General features: G+C 43.2%; 1 protein-coding gene and 1 long non-coding RNA gene across 2 annotated transcripts in view; both read left to right on the forward strand.

The window, feature by feature from the left end:
• Positions 1–8,343, forward strand: part of LOC136577921 (kinesin-like protein KIF19) — a 50,683-nt gene extending 42,340 nt beyond the window's left edge. The window contains exons 16-18 of the mRNA XM_066577839.1: positions 5,139–5,222; positions 7,039–7,132; positions 8,239–8,343. Coding sequence (XP_066433936.1) covers positions 5,139–5,222; positions 7,039–7,041 — 87 coding nt within the window. The 3' untranslated portion in view covers positions 7,042–7,132; positions 8,239–8,343. The remainder of the gene's footprint in view (positions 1–5,138; positions 5,223–7,038; positions 7,133–8,238) is intronic.
• A 148-nt stretch (positions 8,344–8,491) lies between these two features.
• Positions 8,492–18,067, forward strand: LOC136576817 (uncharacterized). Its single transcript, XR_010786409.1, has 4 exons — positions 8,492–8,661; positions 10,856–11,048; positions 13,033–13,140; positions 17,936–18,067. It is a non-coding gene; the product is annotated as an uncharacterized lncRNA (long non-coding RNA).
• Positions 18,068–19,494: the final 1,427 nt, after the last annotated feature.

The raw sequence follows: 19,494 nt of genomic DNA on the forward strand, positions 1-19,494 counted from the left end.
CTCCTTATCTGACAGAAGCTAGTCACCAGTGCATGTAGAAATATTGGCCGCCGGCTGGTGTTAGCTGGGAGGGAGAGGAGCCTTCTACATATATTGTGGGTACAGGTGGTAGAAATGCTTATTTTCCTATAAGAATATGGAATCATCATAATGCAGCCCTGGAACAGTAACCAAAAACTACAAACTGTTGTCAGGGATTTCACAATGCACTAAATTCTCTATTCCACTGCAGTCATCCTAGCATGTGGTTCGGCATGTGGTCCTGGCGTGCCATAAATTAACACTGGCTAATGCACAGGCACTGTATGACATGATTGCCACTTCTGTACAGGACTACCTGACGATTTCTTATTTGAACGAGGGAATGATGTCAGAGTTCACTCATTCAATCGGGCAGCCTGTTTATACAGCAGATACATTGTTGGTTAGTCCAAATGAGAAGTCGTTCAGTCATTCACATTCACTGTATAAGAAGGACTGAACAATTGGAAATAAAGTGAACGAGCCAACGATACTTTTTATGCCGGCATGAAATGAATGATAAAAGAAAAGCAAATGATCCTTTGTTCACAGTTCAATTGTTGGCTGCATTCACACTTGCAGCGGCCGAGGAGCAGGCCCTCAGCTGAGGAGTCAGCAGACTAGAGAAAGGCCTTGTCACGGGGCTCTGCTGTCTCCTCGCCTAAGGGTAGCTCGGGACAGACCCCATTACCTCAGTGGGAGATCACGAAACCGGTAACTTTGGTTACGTGTAGTCCTGTTTGTCACTCGTGACACCACCATTCCTTTCTCTGCTGCGGATCCTTTTAGTGAAATAAAGTAGTCCACACACACAAAAGTATTTTAAAGACAAAACCGGGAACGAGCGGTCTTGCTCCTTTTGCTCAACTCTTGAAAATGGAGATTAACAAAACAGTCATGGTACAGAAACAATTTGTAGGGTTGGGGCAGTAAAGGCTATTGCGGCATTTGTATAATCCACAGGCTAAGTTATCTTTTAGATTTCTCTCCCGGGAAACTGTCTCTCCACTGTCATTCACTCACTCTGTCCTCTCTAAGCAGCGGTTTCCATTTCTCCGGATACATGCAGTACCTACGCTATATACCCACGCGCATCTATCTTTTCCAGGCTTTCAGTCTCTTTAGAGATGGAGGCCATCGGTAGTCTCTCTGCAGGACTGAGCCCAGGCGGGAATGGTAGACCATCTCCTCTCTGACTCTTCCATGTCTCCTCTCTCTTCACTCCAACTCCAGACCCTGAGATTTTCTGCTTCTCTGATTCTTGACCTCTCTCTCCACCAACATAATTCAACACCCATCACATGATCAACAACCAATCCACAAACAGACATAATGATACATTTTCCAGACATGACCAGACATTAACCCATTCATGCCTGCAAACACCCAATACACATAAATCTGGCTTATTCTACATTCAAGACAATAGTACAAGACACGCATATAACATGTATTCTGAGGTGCTGCATAGGGCCCTCTGATTAACATTCATTTTTGCTCGTTTGATTGATTTTTTTTGAATGGTAATAATTCTGTGTAAAAGGATCTCCGAGTACTTAGGGAGATTGCCTAATTTGCAGTAAATAATTGTATTTTATCATGTGTGCAATTAATGTTTAATACACCTTGGTTATTGTTGTTATAAAACCTCATTAATAAACTATTATTTTGTGCATGTGGGCAATTTTCCTATGGGCAGTCATGGCCGTGGGCATATTTCTGAGGGCTTTTTTCCTATGGGCATTTTCCTAAATGACTCTTTGACACTTTCCACTCCCTTCTCCACCTAAAATTGCAGCCCCCAGTGATTGATCTCAGTGCTGAAGAACTGGCTGCTTATCTCAAAAAGAAAATTGACGACATCCAGCAGGAAATAACCTCCCAATTCTAGACAAGCCCTGACCCTAGTCCCGTCAGTACGGCATCTAGCTCCTGCTCACTCTCTATACTCAGACCAACGACAGAGGAAGAAGTCTCCAGATTGCTTTCCTCTGTTTGCCCCACCACCTGTGCTAGCAACCCTCTTCTTTCACACCTCCTCCAGTCCCTCTCCCCAGTGGTCATCTCGACTCTCACCACTTTCAATCTTTCTCTGGCATCTTCCCCATCTCATTCAAACACGCTATCATATCCCCACTGCTAAAGAAACCAACTCTTGACTCGACCGATGCTGCCAACTAATGACCCATCTCCAACCTCCCGTTCATCTCCAAACTACTAGAACTCCTGCCTTATAAGCTGTCTCTCAGAAAACTCTCTTCTTGACCCCCTACAGTCCAGCTTCTGCCCCCTACACTTGACAATAATCGCCTCAACTAAAGTGTCAAACGACCTCTTGATGGCCAAATTGAGGGGCAATTACTCCCTACTGATCCTCCTCGATCTCTCTGCAGCATTTGACACTGTTAACCATAAACTCCTAACAAAAGGACACTGCTCTCTCCTGGTTCTCCTCCTACCTATCTGACTGCTCCTTCATTGTCTGCTTTGCTGGCTCTACCGCCCCTCCTCTTCCCCTTGCTGTTGGGGTCCCCCAGGACTCAGTTCTCAGTCCCCTCCTCTTCTCCATCTCTACAACCCCTATTGGACAAACCATCAGGAAATTTGGCTGTCAGTACCATCTCTATACTGATGACACCCATTTATACACCTCTTCCCATGACATTACAGTACCATTTCTCTAGAATGCCACCAACTGTCTGTCCACTGTCTCTAACACTATGTCCTCTTTCTACCTAAAACTGAACCTCTCTAAAACTGACCTTCTCCTGTTTCCGCCCTCTACTAACCGACCTCATCCTGACTTCTCCATCTCAATGTGTGGCACCACCATAACTCCCAGACAGCACGCTCGCTGCCTTGGGGTTATATTCAACTCCGATCTCTCCTTTACCTCTTATATCCAATCTCTTGCCCAAACATGTCAGCTGCACCTCAAGAACATCACAAGAATCCGCCCTTTTCTCACCGTGGGCACGCTAAAAACGCTTACTGTTGCCCTCATCCACTCTTGGCTCAATTATTGCAACTCGCTGCTGATCAGCCTCCCCGGCACCAGACTCTACCCTCTCTAATCCATCCTGAATGCAGCAGCCAGGCTCATCTTCCTGACCAGCTGCTACTCGGATGCCACTGCCCTGTGCCAGTCATTGTACTGGCTGCCCATCAAATACAAAATACAATTTAAATTCGCCACCCTCATCCACAAATCCCTCCACAGCAGCACACCACCTTACATTGCTTCCCTAATCTCAATTCACTACCCAGCCCGCGTCCTCCGCTCTACTAATGAAATCAGACTAAGTGCCCCTTTAATTCAGACCTCTAAAACTTCTCCAGGGCAGCACCTGTCCTCTGGAACGCGCTACCAAAAACTATCCGGGCAATCACTGACACACTAAACTTCAGGTGTGCTCCAAAAACGCACCTCTTCAGGGAGGCATACCATATCCCCTAAACCAAACCCCTCTGTACTCTGCCTGATAACATGCTCCCTGACCTAGTGACTGCAATTCCTGCTAGCCATAATCAACTGGCACCTGCAGTCATACTGATTCAGCCACTATATGGCTCAATTTGACCATTGTCTATGTGTATAGCACCCCTCACTCTCCCCCTCGCCATACCGTGCACATCTCAGGCCCCTTTACCTTCTGTATCACCCCATTATTTGTAGTATATAAGCTCGTTGGAGCAGGACCCTCACCCCTACTGTCTCCATCAACTGATTACTATGTAACTGTGGTTTTATTTACCCTGTCTTGTAAGCACTGTGGAATATGTTAGCGCTACATAAATAAAGATTATTATTATTATGGGCATTTTTCTGGCCACCGAATGTAAAGCACAGGCAGAACCACTTCTAAGGCCTCCTGCAAATGACAGGGTTAGATCCGGCATGCAGGATCCCGCAGCAAGATCCGACCCTGTGCCCGGCCGGTGACCCCACTCACCTGCCTGGATTCTTCTTTTTCTGTACTATGGGAGCGCCAGCCGTCGCGCATGCGCAGTACAGATAAAGCCGCACCATCACTAGGCGATGATGCGGATCCCACAACCCTTCTGCAGTGCTCTGAATGGAAATGCGCACAGAATTGGGCATGCAGCGATTTTTCTGCCACGAGCGGAAATTTCCACCCGTGTGCAGGAAGCAGCGGGTCTCCATAGGAGGCTATGGGTGGTATTTGGTAACGGAATCTGAAGATAGCCGCCAGCCCCGGATTCTGCAAATCAAATTCGCCCATGTGCAGGAGCCATAAGGGATTGCAGGAGATGTGTGTTGCCTCCTGCAGAACGTGGAACTGTTGCTTCAGTGGGAGTCACGTGAAGTACTAACTTGGCCCATCCATCACAACTACTGACAAGGCCCCAACCTCTTGCTTTCATTATGTTTCCTTTTTATTTATTTAATTTTATTTAGTGTTTGCTTACATATGTAACTTATCAGCTAAGGCTTCCTGCAAACGACGGGGTCGGATCCAGCATGCGGGATCCCGTAGTTGGATCTGACCCTGTGCCTGGCCGATGACCCTGCTTACCTGTCCGGATTCTTCTTTATCTGTACTTTGGGAGCATTGCCTGGTGCGCATGTGCAGCACAGTTTATGCCGTGCCGTCGCTAGGCGATGACACGGATTCCGTGACCCTTCTGCAGTGCTCAATATGGAATGGCTGCGGGACACACGGCTTCCATTGACCTCAATAGAAGCTGTCCATGCGGAAATCCGCACAAAATTGGTGCATGCTGCGATTTTTCTACCGCTAGCGAAAATTTCCGCTTGTGTGCAGGAAGCAGCAGTTCTCCATAGGACCTCTGCAGCAGGCATTACGGACTTACCTGATTCGATGTTGCTAGAATCGGGGCGATATTAACACCTGACCAATCAAGATGAGCAATACTATATGTCACCCTTGGGCAATAGTGTCAGTGCGTCTTCTGTTTAGTGTACCACAGCTTCACAAGTGTAGAGCGTGTTTACCATGATCTCCAATGGTCTACCAAGCCCAGTATGCCCTGGCATCTGCCACCGGATGCTTGCCCTATTTACGTTTTTTTTTTGTATAGACATTTCTTTTTATTTTTAACCCGCTTCAAGTCATCGTGGTATTATTTTACAGGACAATACAGTGCAAAATGGGGTTGACTCCGAGAATTGTGGGTGTTCGCTCCTGCATCTGGATATAGAACAGCTTGAAAAAGCAGTAAGTGACAAGAAGTGTGGTGTTCACCATTCCAGATACAACCTGTCTGCTTATACCACTGAATCAGACAGGTATATGAACTTTAATCTCACTTCTCTATAGATGTTCATATTATGCAATTAGGGCTGTACTTTGATTGCAACCCAACATCAAGGGTCCTCATCCTCTTGTGGGTCCCTAAACTAGCATTAGAAAAAAAATCACAGAGATCCTGAAAGAGGATGAGGACCCTTGACATTGGTTTGGGGGGGCTTCCTATTTTGTCCACAATTTTAACCAATACTTTGTATTTACAGATATCTATTGTTATTTTTTCAGCAAGCAGTCTGACTTTAAATGCTAGGGGACGCAGGGGTTTCAATATTAGTGTGTTTCATTTTTCAAGTGCTGGGCAATCTGCTGAATCATATGTGGCATCATTAATATGCTATGGGGCACCACACGTATGAGTTGGTCTGGCACCCTTTGTATGTGGTGGTTGTTCATCTGTATATAACACCTGTGCAATGCTCCTCCATATAGCAATTTGTCTGTCTGCATGCTGCGGGATGTGGTTCTACACCTGTACGTGTATAATGTATCAGTATATCAGAGCAAAAACACACTGCCGTAGGTGCAACTACGCTCACCGCTATGGAGCATAGTTGTGCCTGAACAAGGAGAATTTCCTTTCCTTTGCCAACTTTTCAAACTCTGCGCCAAAGCGGGTAGTTAGGTGTTGCCTGAGCTTTCCCGCACGTAGTATTCACTACATGGCAGGTCCTGTCTTTTCTCGGCTGTAGTATTCACGTCTGAGAAATTCCAATAATGAAAACACAAAATCACTGAAATCCTATTGAAATCACTGGTTTCGATTTGTCCCGTTATGCGGTTGTGATTATCATGACTGTATAAGGGGAGAAAAACTCGCTCATGTCATTTTTGTCCTGTTTGGCCGCTGCTGGGATATTTTATTTAATTGATATGCTTTCTTTCTGTGATTTATACCATGTAATGTACCATATAATGTATTGGATAACGTTTAAAGACAGCTGACCCCAGCTGTATATAGAGCGGGGTTTGGCTCTCCAGCCAGCTACATTCAATGACACCCAATCTGCGCTGTATATATGTATGTTGCACACTGGGGACGGGTAAATTACATCTTTGCAGTTATCATTGTACATACAAAATATATCATAAGTAAGGTTGTATAGGTTATTTGTCCCTCATCCCACAAGAAATAGATCCTAATGACAAGTGACTGAATCCAAATGGGGTTGTCTTCTGCTGGACCTTTTGTAGTTCATTATTATGTCAGAGTCTGATCCACTGAAACACTGTGTTCCCAATCCGACCTACCTGGACCCCCGGCTCCTGGATCTTTTTTCCTGTTGCTATTCCTTATCTAGCAGTCAGCATAACAACAGAGCTGTCAGTTTGGTTCTCCTCAAGTGATAGTTGAGGACTAGATAAGAGTAGGTTGGCCCTCTGTTTTCTAAAAACAGTGCCACATTTGTCCACAGGCTGCGTGTGGTATGACAGCCCATTCCCATTCACTTCAATGGAGCAGAGATGCAATCCCAATGGGCCAGGTAGATGCGACTCTGTTTCTGGAAGAAAACAGTCATGTTTTTCTAATTTTGTACAACTTCTATAATTATGAGGAGCATTACCTTGATCTATATGAAAGGTTATCATCCACATATGAGCCATTACATACACATCTCAGAAGATATAATTACCTATAAGGTCGTTTTAGATGACAACCCAATGCAGGGTTCACATCTGTTGCATATTAAACTGGAAAGTTGATGGGTCAATTTTTTTACTTCAGTGACTGCAGGACTTCAAAATCAACTCCTGGATTAAAGCCCACAAGACAGAATTCTGCCTTGAGTCTCACGCCTTTTCACCATTTGAGGACCCCAGTAAGTCTTAAATAGCAAAGTTGGATGTATGATTATTGGTAACTAAGTTCTGAGTGTTAAAAATTTTGGTTTTACCCCATACCGGTCCATATTTATCACCTAACACTTTGGTGGTGGCCATATTAAAGAGCAACCATGGACAAGAATACTGTGGAGGCTACATCTGTGGTTGCAACCACCTCTGGATTGTAGCAAGGGCAGAGGGCTGATTACTCATTGGTGCCAACCAGCTCCATAAAATGTTCAGTCAGTCCTGGTGCTTGTGTCCTGTGTTTCATGACCTTGAGGACAAGCAAACTTCGCTTTTCTCAATACCCAACCTCTCCTCCATGTAAAGAACTTTCAAGTATTCCTTGGATGGCTTTGAAAACCTTCTCACGGCACAAGTATTGTATTGAGGACACTATGTGGCTTAAAATCAGCAGCTGTATCCTAATTGTCTCTACGCATAATGGGGTGGACATTCAGGCTGTATGCTGGTATTATTCAGGCATTGTACAACATTGCTATCTCTGCACTGTATGGTATTGTAGTAATGCATCCTTGGCAAATGGAGAGAGAGAGATGGGCTGGTGCTCTTCTTAAATGGGTCTTCCTACATTAAAAAAATTCACAGGGAGCAGATTTGAATGTAAAATAAAATAAAAAAAGCTATAGTCATCAAGGCTTCCCTCTTCCATGCTATCTGTCCGATTCTAGAAGGGACTGCAGAGGCCACATGCCATTCATATACAGATGCCCACTGAGGCCAGTGATTAACTGAGTGAGGAATGGCACTTGAGAACTGCAGTCACTCCTGAGATCAGAACAGTAATGATTAGAGCGGTGGCACTTGTCTAGAGAAGCCATTGGTAGGGTAAGAGTGACTTTTTTTTATTTTCTATATTATAGTATTATCTGTCCCCTGTAAAAAAAATAAAATAAAAATAATTTTTGGAAAACTTTAATGAATAGAAACACTTGGATAAATGAATAAGCTACACTATAATGTGGTCCATGCATGTGTTTGCTATGGGTCAACATATGTTCATTAAGTTTGCATTATCATTACAAGATTTGTATGATGACCGAACAATGATCTGTTATTTTACTTGTTCTTCCATCAGACAGCTAATAATCCCTCTAAAGGAAGCACACCAACCATAACATTCCCAGATTCCTTTGATACTGATCGTAGACGCTCTCTATCAGTCCTGCCACTTAGCCCAGAAGCCCTGGAAGAGATTGCCACTGGAACAAAAAGCATTTCCCTGGTTGCGGCCAGAAGGCATTCAAAGGTTGCCAGCACTGAGTCTTCATTCATCTTAAAGAAAGAAAATGTCCACTCCTCATTGCATGTGCACAAGACCCCAAGGATCATAATTCATCAACCTGTGAGGAAGGCTGTGAGCACTGAAAGCCTTGTGGCCATAACTTCAAGGAAAGATAAGGACACCAAACGCCTCTCACTGGCCAGTGCCAAGAAGCTCCATATCCAAAAAAGCGTCTGGAGTAACAGATCACATTCATTTGAAGCCACCTCTTCACAGGTAACTACACTGTTATGTATATTACAACCATGTGCGTATAGTGCAGGTCGTATTGGGAAAAACAGAGGCAGAAGTAGGTGGGATTGCCCATGCTGTAGACTTACGTAGAGGTCATGCACTGAAGCCCATCCTGTACCAACTCTTAATACTGTATATGAGGAGGGGGACAGATACTTTTACAAAACTATTCTCTCTTTATCCGTGTAGTCGGGGCGACTCTTGGACACGTTATGGATCGTCCCTCTCCACGCAGTTCTGTTTTGTGCGGCTTCTTTCAGTTTGATCATTCGCATGTTAGTGTCGGCTTTGATAGTAACAAGCCTGCGCTTTCTTTGGCGCCATGTTTTCTTCTACCGCTGACCCTTCCAAGAATTACTGATGTTTCTAATAAAGTAGCTCTCATTATGCGGCCGAAGTATGAGAGTTTCTGTTTCGTAATTTTGCCCTCCAATGAAAACTTTAGTTTGATGCTCCAGGACTGTTTTGTTTGTGATCTTGGCGGTCCAAGGAATTCATAGGAGTTTCCTCCAGCACCAAAGTTCAGAAGCATCAATCTTCCTCCGGTCCGTTTTCTTCAGTCCCCAACTTTCTCACCAATAGGTTGTGATTAGGAAGATAATTACATCAGAAGGCCGACACCCAGTTGGGTTTCCCCTGTCCGCTTCACACATTCCTGCGTTATTTGAAACACGCCCCAGGGCTCTTCTCCAGTAACATTGTAGGTGTTTTCCAGCCCGGGAGGGGAAGCCTCCTTCAGGCACCATATCTTCAAACGTTTTTTCGAGCAAATCCATGAAACGTTTTGGTGGTATATAGTGGAGGAGGTCACCACGTCTTTTTCCACCTCTCCCCATTTTCCAGGCTCAGGACTGGCACATAGCTGTGTTTAGTTGATAACGCAATCATGAGGCCAGATGAGGTTTATTATACTCTCTCTAGTTTTATGCTTTCCCTTTAGATAAGCAATACGACACTTGTATGACTCACTTACTCTTTCAGCCTCCATAGCGAGGGGAATCAAGGTTAATTTCCACCTCTAATCAGAAAACCTGTTCAACTCAAAAACATCCAAGGTGCAAAAGATGTTCCCATAGATGTGACTTCAGGGGTCGTTGAGTACTTCAGGGATTATATATATTGGTGTTTGTGTTCCTCTGGCATAAGCTCATTCAGCGTAATAATAAAGCAGAGACTGATGGCACCCTTAGCAAAATAGGTTTGTATTATAGGCTAGTAAAGAACACAAGAACAGATACAAGAAAGAGCAGTCTGCAGGTAATAACAAGAGTTTAAAGGGCCAGTCACACGAGACGATTTTCGCGCAAAATTCATTCAAACGAACAAAAATGCGCGATAATCGTTATATCTAAATGCATAGCCATCATTTACTATTCGTTTACTTTTCGTTTGACGCTCACTTTCAACCCGTTTAAAAAAAAATATATGTTTGTCCAATTCTAATGTTGTGCAAATGTGCCAACAAACCAGCCAATTGGCTTGTACTGTAATGCTATGTCTATATGGGATGGATTTGCTGCGGAATGTCTGCAGCGGAAATTCCATGGCAGATCCAATGCAGAAATTCCATATCAAAAACCGCACCATTTGGTACGTAACTCATTAGCAAAGGTGGAATTTGCACCAGAAATCTGGTGTTATAGTTGACATACCATGGATCTAAAATCCACACTACATGTCAATTTCCACACAGGTTTTGTGCAGGTTTTTTTCCACAGCATGTGAACAGGATTTAGAAAATCTCACCCACTTTCCTGCTACTGTAAATGCTGTGGATATGTAATGTGAAAGGTCCGCACAAAAAATCTACAGCAAATCCGCCTCATGTGAACATAGCCTAAATTCTGCAGATTTTCTGTGTGGATTGATGTTCCCACCTCCAGGACCTCCATCATCAGAACGCAAACCATGCTTACCTGCTTTCACTTGGTGTTTGAGTTGCAGTACCAGACACCACCACACTGGTATGGATGTCACTGCGCTGGGTACTGCAAGCGTTGTTGTCCCTTTTGTTCTGTTGATAGTAGTCCAGGAGGTGGGACCTTGACTGATCATACATTGATGGCCTGTCCTAAGAACTACATGATCAATATAAAATGATGTCCTACTCATGAATCCACATTTGTATGGCTTTTGATAATACAGAATGTATGGTTATAGTGAAACTTTCTTTCAGCTGACACATGTAAATCGTAGAAGTCACCGGACATCACCATGTTGTGGATTACCAACCAAATCACCACAGAATACCTCTAAAGACAAGGCTGTGTTGAAAACGAAGACGTTTGTGAGGTCTAAGGTGAAGAAAAGTCTTCCTAGCAACGTCCCACCAGAATCCAATATACAAGTGAACTGCAATCAACGATCTGGTATATTAAGTTCTTTTTTTTTTATTGCTATGCACATAACAGCCTGGACTATACATGTCAATAGCACAGCTATAGGGTTTAATTGATAGTAATTTGAACCAGGTCATAGCACCTCAGGAACCTCTAGTGCTTCCAGGCTCTACAACATCTAATGGCATAACAAATAGTTCTGGGCCCCATAGCAGAATTTTTTTATGGATCCCCAGTTGGCTACAGCCATCATCGACATAAAGTAAGTTAGCAAATAATAAAGTTATTTTTCTCTATATCCATTAGGGTCCACTTCACTTCATGCTTTAATAACTATGCAATGGCGTGTTGTCTATGAGGACATGACTATGTCACAGTGACATTACCACGGAGATATTCCTTAGGCTTAGACCTTCTGCAGAGACGTAACTTAAAGCTCCTGGCCCCAGTGCCAAATCTGTAACAGAGCCCCCACCTAGCATGTGCCATTTATAATACCGGTGTCTTCTTATGTGGTAGAGAGGCCTTTGGACCCCTCAAGTACTAAGGCCTGGTTATGACTAATACCTCTGCACTCCTTATAGCAACATTATTTTACCAAAGGTAATTGGACACGTGAGCAAGAATCAAAAGTAGTATTTATTTCCATATGTTACTACTTAGTGGGCTCCTTTGGCTCTAATGACATCGGATACTCTCTATGCATTACTTTCTACTAACGTCTGATACACTTCAGCTAGTATTTCCCTCCACTCATCCTGCGAAAGTCTGGAAAGTTCTCTCCAAGAAAATAAATGCTATTCATATTTCCTGACCTGAGGTTCTAGCTCATCCCCAAGATATTCATTAGGGTTCAGGTTGGGACTCTGTGCAGCCAGTCCAATCGTGGAACGTGCATATCCTCAAACCAACATAATACAGTGTCGGATTTGTGACAAGATGCGTTGTCTTGTTGGAAGTATTACTGACTATTCCCATAATATTACCATATTGTTGGCAACACCTTATTGTCTAGAATGTCAAGGCTCCTTAGATCTTCCATGTTCATTGTTCTTGCCACTACAACGAACGGACTGAGACCATGCCATGTAACACATCCCCAGACCATAATGTAACCTCCGCCATACTATTGGCACAACACACAAAAGGCATTCCACAGGATCCTCCACACCTAGGTATGTCCATCTAATATGAAGACGGAGTAGCATGGTTTGTCACTCGATAGAACGTTCTTCCGTTACTCAACTGTCCAATGATGACGGTCCTTGCACAATTGTAGACGGATCGATGCACCTTCTTTGAGAGAACACGACAGTCCTTTGCAGGATTAATGGAGGTAAATACCAGCTGAAGTGCATAAGATGTTAGCAGAAAGTATGCTATGGAGAGTATCAAATATCTTTATTGATAGATTTAAAAGATTTTAAAGGTTTTGAACGATTGTTTTGCATAAACTGCTAATGGACACTAATGTCCATTAGCAGCTTAGCACCTTCACTTGTATGTAAGTGAGCCTCCTGGACCTGTATGCCGAGAACAGCAGATAGTCTGTTCTCTGTATTCAGCTCCTTTATTCTGCCACAGGGCTGCAAGCTGAATACAATGTAATCAGCGCTCCCAATGAGAATACAGCACCATGGACAGCAAACACAGCATCTGGTCTGTGTTATCTTCTCTCTGGCTAAACGATGGATTTTATGCTCAGCTAAAAATCATCGTTCAACCGAAGAGTGAAGGATGGGGGCATTTATACACAACAATTATCGCTCAAACTATTGCTTTTGAGTGAATTTTGAGCAATAATCATTGTGTGTAAATGGGCCTTAACTGTATGTGCCTCAACGATCACATTAAAGATTATTTGGGCACATACTGTAGTGCTGATTGCTCCATGTTAATGGAGCTGAATGAGTGCCGGATGGCTTGGAAAAACATCAATCAGTACTTGATCCTGGCAGAAAATCCACAATTGTAAAAGGCGCTACTTACAAGTATGACTTATTTTTCTTCTCAGAGGATGGCCCTCTTCAGGTTCTTCAAATCTCCCGGACACCTCCAAGTAGGATCCAACAGATCAACGCAGGACCAGAGAAAGGCCAAGTTCTACACAAGAGAGTCAAAGGTCAGCCCTGAGAACTCTTGTCCTTGACTTTGCATTTCCCATTGGACGTCATTGGCTCCTATAATCTATTTATATGTCTTATCTATAGAACTAATAGTTGACTTTTTGCAGTGAACAAGTTTCTTTCCCCAAAGTAATATGATCATTACTTTATATGTATGGAAAGGGGGTGGGGGTGGGTCACAGGATGCCAATCTCTGGGATCAATACCTGGCGATCCCCTTCCCCTCCACTCATTTGTGGCTTATGATTAATAATGAGTGTTTCCACCTCACAGAAAACACATCAAATTGAGAAATCGACAGTTAAATATCTTTTCTGTCTTAGCATATGGTAGCTACCGTAATTTAAAGGGGATGGTTGGGGGAAGAAAAACTTGTCCAGTCCAGTTCCAGTGGTGCCGGCAGCTATACTTACAGCCTGCTCTGATACTGGGTCACGTGGTATGGAGTCTTCCTCCTCGCTCTTGTTGTCGGTGATGTCATTGTAGCCGGTTGCTGATTATCTCGTTATTGAAAGAGCCGGTCAGTCAGCCCCTGTAAAAACATCCCCACCAACAAGAGAAGAAGAAAGACTTGACCTGATGTCATAACTTCCACTTGGGTTGTCCCCAACTTTGTCTACACCCTATAATTATGCACCAATATGGCCATGGTCTCCTCCTAAGCCTACAAGCCACTACAGTAAAGATGTGGTATTACATGGCGTCCAAGTAAATAGGCAACCATATAACACTTAGCGGCTCTCTGTTTTGGGTCATAGACAGGGGTCCACCTCTATCTATATTCCCTAATTTAAACTATAGCTATATTTTACCTTGGTCCCATTACATATTGTAGCCCTATGCATGATGGCAATATTGGGAAAACTTGGCCTCATAGGTGTGTACTGAGAGGGGTTGCTATGCTCCTAATATATATGCTTGCTAATCCCTATTGAATATTAAGATCATTGCACAATACCAATCTCATGTACAAGAGCGTTTGGCGCAGCCCCATATATTATTCGTCTTACTGTTTATCCCCATAATACATCTGTGACATCTTTCAACATAAGAACCATAGAAAAGAACAATTGGGATTACTGAGGCGATGAATATTTTATTACACAGCTAGACCGGTCTCCAGGGTTATTCTGATGCTCACGTATGTTTCCAGTGTTGCGTAGTTTATAGGTCTTTTCAATCTGTAAGAAAATACGTTACACTAACGATAAGATTATGTAATGCATATGCTTCATGGAAAATGATGAGCTCATTCTTATATAATACAATGAAACATCCACTCGTCCATCAGGCACAGCGCATAAATGTTTGATAGAAGGGTTTAGATGGAGATAGTGCAGAGGACCAAGATTCACATTCGATAGAGCATGCCGCCGTTCTCCGTCCTCCATCCACTGAAACTCAGTTTTTGTCCTATTTGGGCACCATTTATCCTGATCTGCCTAACTCACAAATGGATTTCTAGATTTACAGTAATCACGAACACAGCAGGTAGAAGATGGGAAACAGGTAGCAATGTATCTGCCATAGAGGCCAGGCATGTGACTAATACAAGGTCAGTGGTCTAAGTGGAACAGCACTAAATTGCTTCCCGTGCTTGCTGTGACAATGTTAGGGTGGACTCAGATGTGGCTTATAGATACACCACCGACAAACCATTGCAAAATCTACATGTATTACATGTGGATTTGCAGAATAATAGTTGCAGAGCTGCAAAGGGTGAAATTCACAGCAGTTGCATTGCAAATCCCCATCAAAATCTGCATGGAAAGGTGCTTCACAGGGACATTTTAGTGGTGCGAATTTACGCACTGCGAAACACATAAAACTCGCACGAAAATCATGTGTATGTGCTATTTTTCAGACAGTCTCGCCTATTATTCTGTATGGGAGGGAAAAAATGCATTTACATTCAGATGTGATTTTTAAGCAAGTGTGATTTCTATATTTTTCTATTGCAGTAGCATGCGATTTTCATGCATGTGAAAAACATGCGTTTAAGTTGCATGTTCAGCAAATCATGTGATATCTGTTTGAGCTCCTCAGACTGATATCGTACTCGCCTGTGTGAATCCAGCCTAAGATGTACAGATTATGCAGTGGATTTGTCTGTGGTGTATTTTTCTGCCAACGTGATAGTCCACCCTTATAGCTGCCACTTGGGGGAGCTCACTGTGGACATATTCATATAGCCTCCACTAAGTTCTATAACAGTTATATAAATCTATATACACTATCTCACCAAAGGTAATTGGACATCTGAGCAAGAATCAAAAGTAGTATTTATTACCCTATGCTAATACTGAGTGCGGTTACTTTGGCCCTAATGACATTGGACTCTCAGTGGTGTACTTTCTACTAAAGTCTGGTACACTTCAGCTGGTATTTCCCTCCATTCATCCTGCAAATGTGTGGCAAGGTCTCTCAATGAAGATGCATTAGCCCATCTACAATGGTACAAGGAACGTCGTCACTGGACTGTTGAGCAATGGAAGAATGTTTTATGGAGTGATGAATGGTGCTACTCTATCTTCACATCAGATGGACGTAACTGAGTGTGGAGAATGCTTCAGGAACGGCTTTTGCCTGAGTGTGTTGCACCAACAGTTAAGTACGGTGAAGGTTCCGTTATGGTTTGGGGATGGTTTACGTGAAATGGTCTCGGTCCATTGTTTTATTCAAAATATTGTAAAGTTGGTAAAAGGAGCATAATTGTGCAAATTTTGAACAATATTTTTTTGTGTGCATACAAAACAGAAGAAGAGAAAAAGGATTTCTTCTCCCTTTTATGATAACAGGAATTGAACTAAATCTGTTAACATGAATTGCCGTAAACACTTGAACAAACATATTGGCTTCTACCCTGTTTCCCTGAAAATAAGACATACCCTGAAAATAAGACATAGCATGGTTTTCCAGAATTTTTTTAAGATGCAAAATGATTTTTCAGGCTTTTTGAGGATGCTTGAAATATAAGCCCTACTCCAAAATTAAGCCCTGCTAATATTTAATTTAAAAAGTCAATTTAAATAGTGTCCAGGCAGCTATACATGTAAAAAAGTTAAACCTTTTTGAACAAAAATTAATATAAGACACTGTCTTATTTTTGGGGAAACACGGTATGTGTTTTTATCTCTTTGTCATGTAATATGTGACTGTTTGAGTGAGTCAATTTATAGTGTTTAGTGCAAGTTGAGCCATGGTCCCCATATTTTTTTTACATATGTTAGGGCATCCCCTGCGTATTGTTTTTTTCGCAAGGCATTATTGCATCCACCAATCTCACCCAACCCAAGATAAAGGGTGACCCCACAGCCATCCACCTCATAGCAATTGTCTTCCTGGCCAGGAATAAGACTTCTCTAAGGAAAGCCCGGGAGTAATGCAGCCATAGTTCCCCATCCATTAGACTGAACAATGCTATCTTTGGGTCCAAACTAAGGGGGAAGGATAGAAGTAAAGACAAAAAGGTAAAGATATCTGCCCAGAATTCTATGATATGAGAGCATTCCCATGTTAAGTGCCAAAATCCTGCATTTAGCTTGTGACCTCTATGACATTCTGGCGTGGGGATCCTGCCCAGGTATCTATGCAATCTAACCGGAGTTAAATAGAACTGATGAGCAATATATAATTGTATCCGCTAGTTGTTAATAGCTGGGGATACATTTAGATGCGAGTCCATCATGTCCTGACAGTCTTCTGGCAATAATGCAGGGATGTGGGTTTTCCATTTGTCATATATGGCTAATGGGTTGTGGCTGATTTGGGCTGATAGTAGGTGTGTGTATAATATGGAGATTAAGCCCATAGGCCCTTAGGATTTTAGTATACCTATGGTAGGGTAGTTAAATATTTTTGCTAGGGCGTTCTCTCTCTCTCCCTCCTGCAACACAGCGCTCACCCCCGCTGGCACCCGAATCTTTTCTCATGAGCGGGCAGGTACTCGTATTGGGCAAATACTCGAGTATTTCTCCTTAGCGAGTATGCTGCCTCAGCTCTATTTAGCGGCCTTTTTGCATTCAACTGAATAGCACTGAGCTGCTATAGAATGTAAGGCGCTGTGCCTGGTATATAATGAAGAGGCACCGCGGCCCCTGATCGGCCGGTGTGTTAGTGGTTTGACCCCCTCTGATCTGATATTGATAACCAGGATAGGTGATTAATATAAAAGTGCAGGAAAACTCCTTTAAATGATGTAACTCTACATAAGTATGCATATCCATGTGATATTTGGGGTTTATGGAAAGCTGAGTGACAACATGGACATTGCTATAGATGCAATTAGTAGTTGGCAACTAGTAATCCATCGAAACGCAACAGGGGTGGAAAGATGAAGAAACTTCATACAAGAGCAGAATCGGAGGACTCCTTGTCTGTACTACTGGATTTCCTCAAAAATAAGACATCCCCCAATTATAAGCCCTATCCTGATTTTCAAGGAGGGGACAGGGATTAAAATATAAACCCTAGCTATACTACATGAAAAGAAAAATAAAAGCAATACTCACCGAGTAGATGGCGTTCGGGTCCATCGCACTGGGCTGTGGCGCTGCTGCAGGCGTCCGTGCAGTCTTGAATGCCGACAGAGCAGTTTTTGCTGGTAGCGGGGCTTGAATACCCCGCTTCCAGCAAGTAATTGCTCTGATTGGCTCATTGAGTGTTGTGTCAGCCAATCAGAGCCTGCGCTCAATTAACCAATCACAGCCGTTCAATTATGTCATTCTGTATATCTGTATATCTAACATTAACTCTCTTCATACTTGTGTCCCTTGTTTTATAATTTCATAGGTCCAAGAGAAGTCACAGCTGGCAAATCCAGATCAGCATTTCCTGGACATCTCCAGCACACATACACAGTGGGTAAAAACCCATCAAGACCGGAGAACTGGAGAAAATGACCGGACTATAAAACATGGCAAGAACCTGGGAATTGTGTATAATTGGAATCTCTTATTAAAAAAAGAACTGGATGAGATGTACAGAGTCCATTTATTTCTCTTCTATAGGATGTGTGAAACTTTTTAAATATACAGTACTGTGTATTTAAGTATTTGCAACATCTCTGCTTGCTCATAGTGAACAGAAACTTTCTGGATTATATGCAGTAGCTGAACATGTGTTCTGAACATGACTGACTGATGCAGGTACATGGCTATCAGAACTCTTTGTCTCTTGAAATGAGGTTAATTATACATGAGCAGACATGGTTACAGCTTCTGAGTTTAAACAGTGAATGTTTGGATTCACTGACAGCAAGCTGACATCTTGAAAATAGCAGGAAATTGAAAAAGTAAGTATATTAGAAAATTGTAGAAAGTTGCAACAGTATTATTGTCCAATGCTACTATAATACAGTGTCCAAGCAGCATAAATGACACTATACCTAAATAATAATGCCATACAGTTCCCAAATAACATGGCCACATAATGCAAAGATAATTCCAAGTATCAGTTACACGACTAGACCCAGCTATCAGTCATGTGGAGACAAATGGCGGACAGCTCACTAACCAAACCCTCAGAGGTCAGGGTGCTGAGTGCACTTGGTTGGTCCTTGTACCCAAAGAAACCCTAAAAAGGCAACTGAATATTGTAGCTATCGCCTATCTGGATTTCATTCAAAATTTGGCAATAAAGGGGTTTTCCTGGCAGCGCCCAAAGCCAGTGCCAGGATGCACTTAAGGAAAAGGAATCCTCATATTGAGTATCATATCAGCTGCTCTGTGTTATCCCAGACTTCAGAAGGGAAGGATTTAGGGCAGAGGTGGTAAACCTATCACACGCGTGCCAGAAGTGGCGTGCAAAGCCCTCCCTGCTGGCGCTTGAGTCGGCGGCTACTCACCACGATAGTGAATACCAGCCAGGGTTCCGCAGCTCCCCGACCGGTATTCATTTAGTGGCGCTGCTAGGGGCGCTGATCCCGGTTCACACTGTGATGTCAGTGTGCACCCAGGATTCTCCTCGTTGGTTCCGCGAGAGCAGAGGGGAGGAGGCGTCCGAATGCACACACTGCATCCACACCAGTGCTGAAGAGAAGAGCAGCGACGCTTGGAGGAGGAGGAGGTAAGTATATGGGTTTCAGGGGGACGCTATTACTACTGGGGCTGATAAAGGGGATATTATTAGTGATAGTGTTCCCTATATTGGCCCCAGTAGTAATAGAAATAATACTAGGGCCACTGTGGGAGCCATTGTTGCTTCTGGGGCAACTGTGGGGGTTGCTATTACTACCGGGGGCCACTGTGGGGGTCAGTATTACTTATGGGGCTACTGTGGGTGTCACTATTACTACTAGGGGAGTTGTGTGGGACACTATTACTACTGGGGCTACTGTGGGGGTCACTATT

This window comes from Eleutherodactylus coqui, chromosome 8 (assembly GCF_035609145.1).
Source record: "Eleutherodactylus coqui strain aEleCoq1 chromosome 8, aEleCoq1.hap1, whole genome shotgun sequence".
Lineage (NCBI taxonomy): Eukaryota > Metazoa > Chordata > Amphibia > Anura > Eleutherodactylidae > Eleutherodactylus > Eleutherodactylus coqui.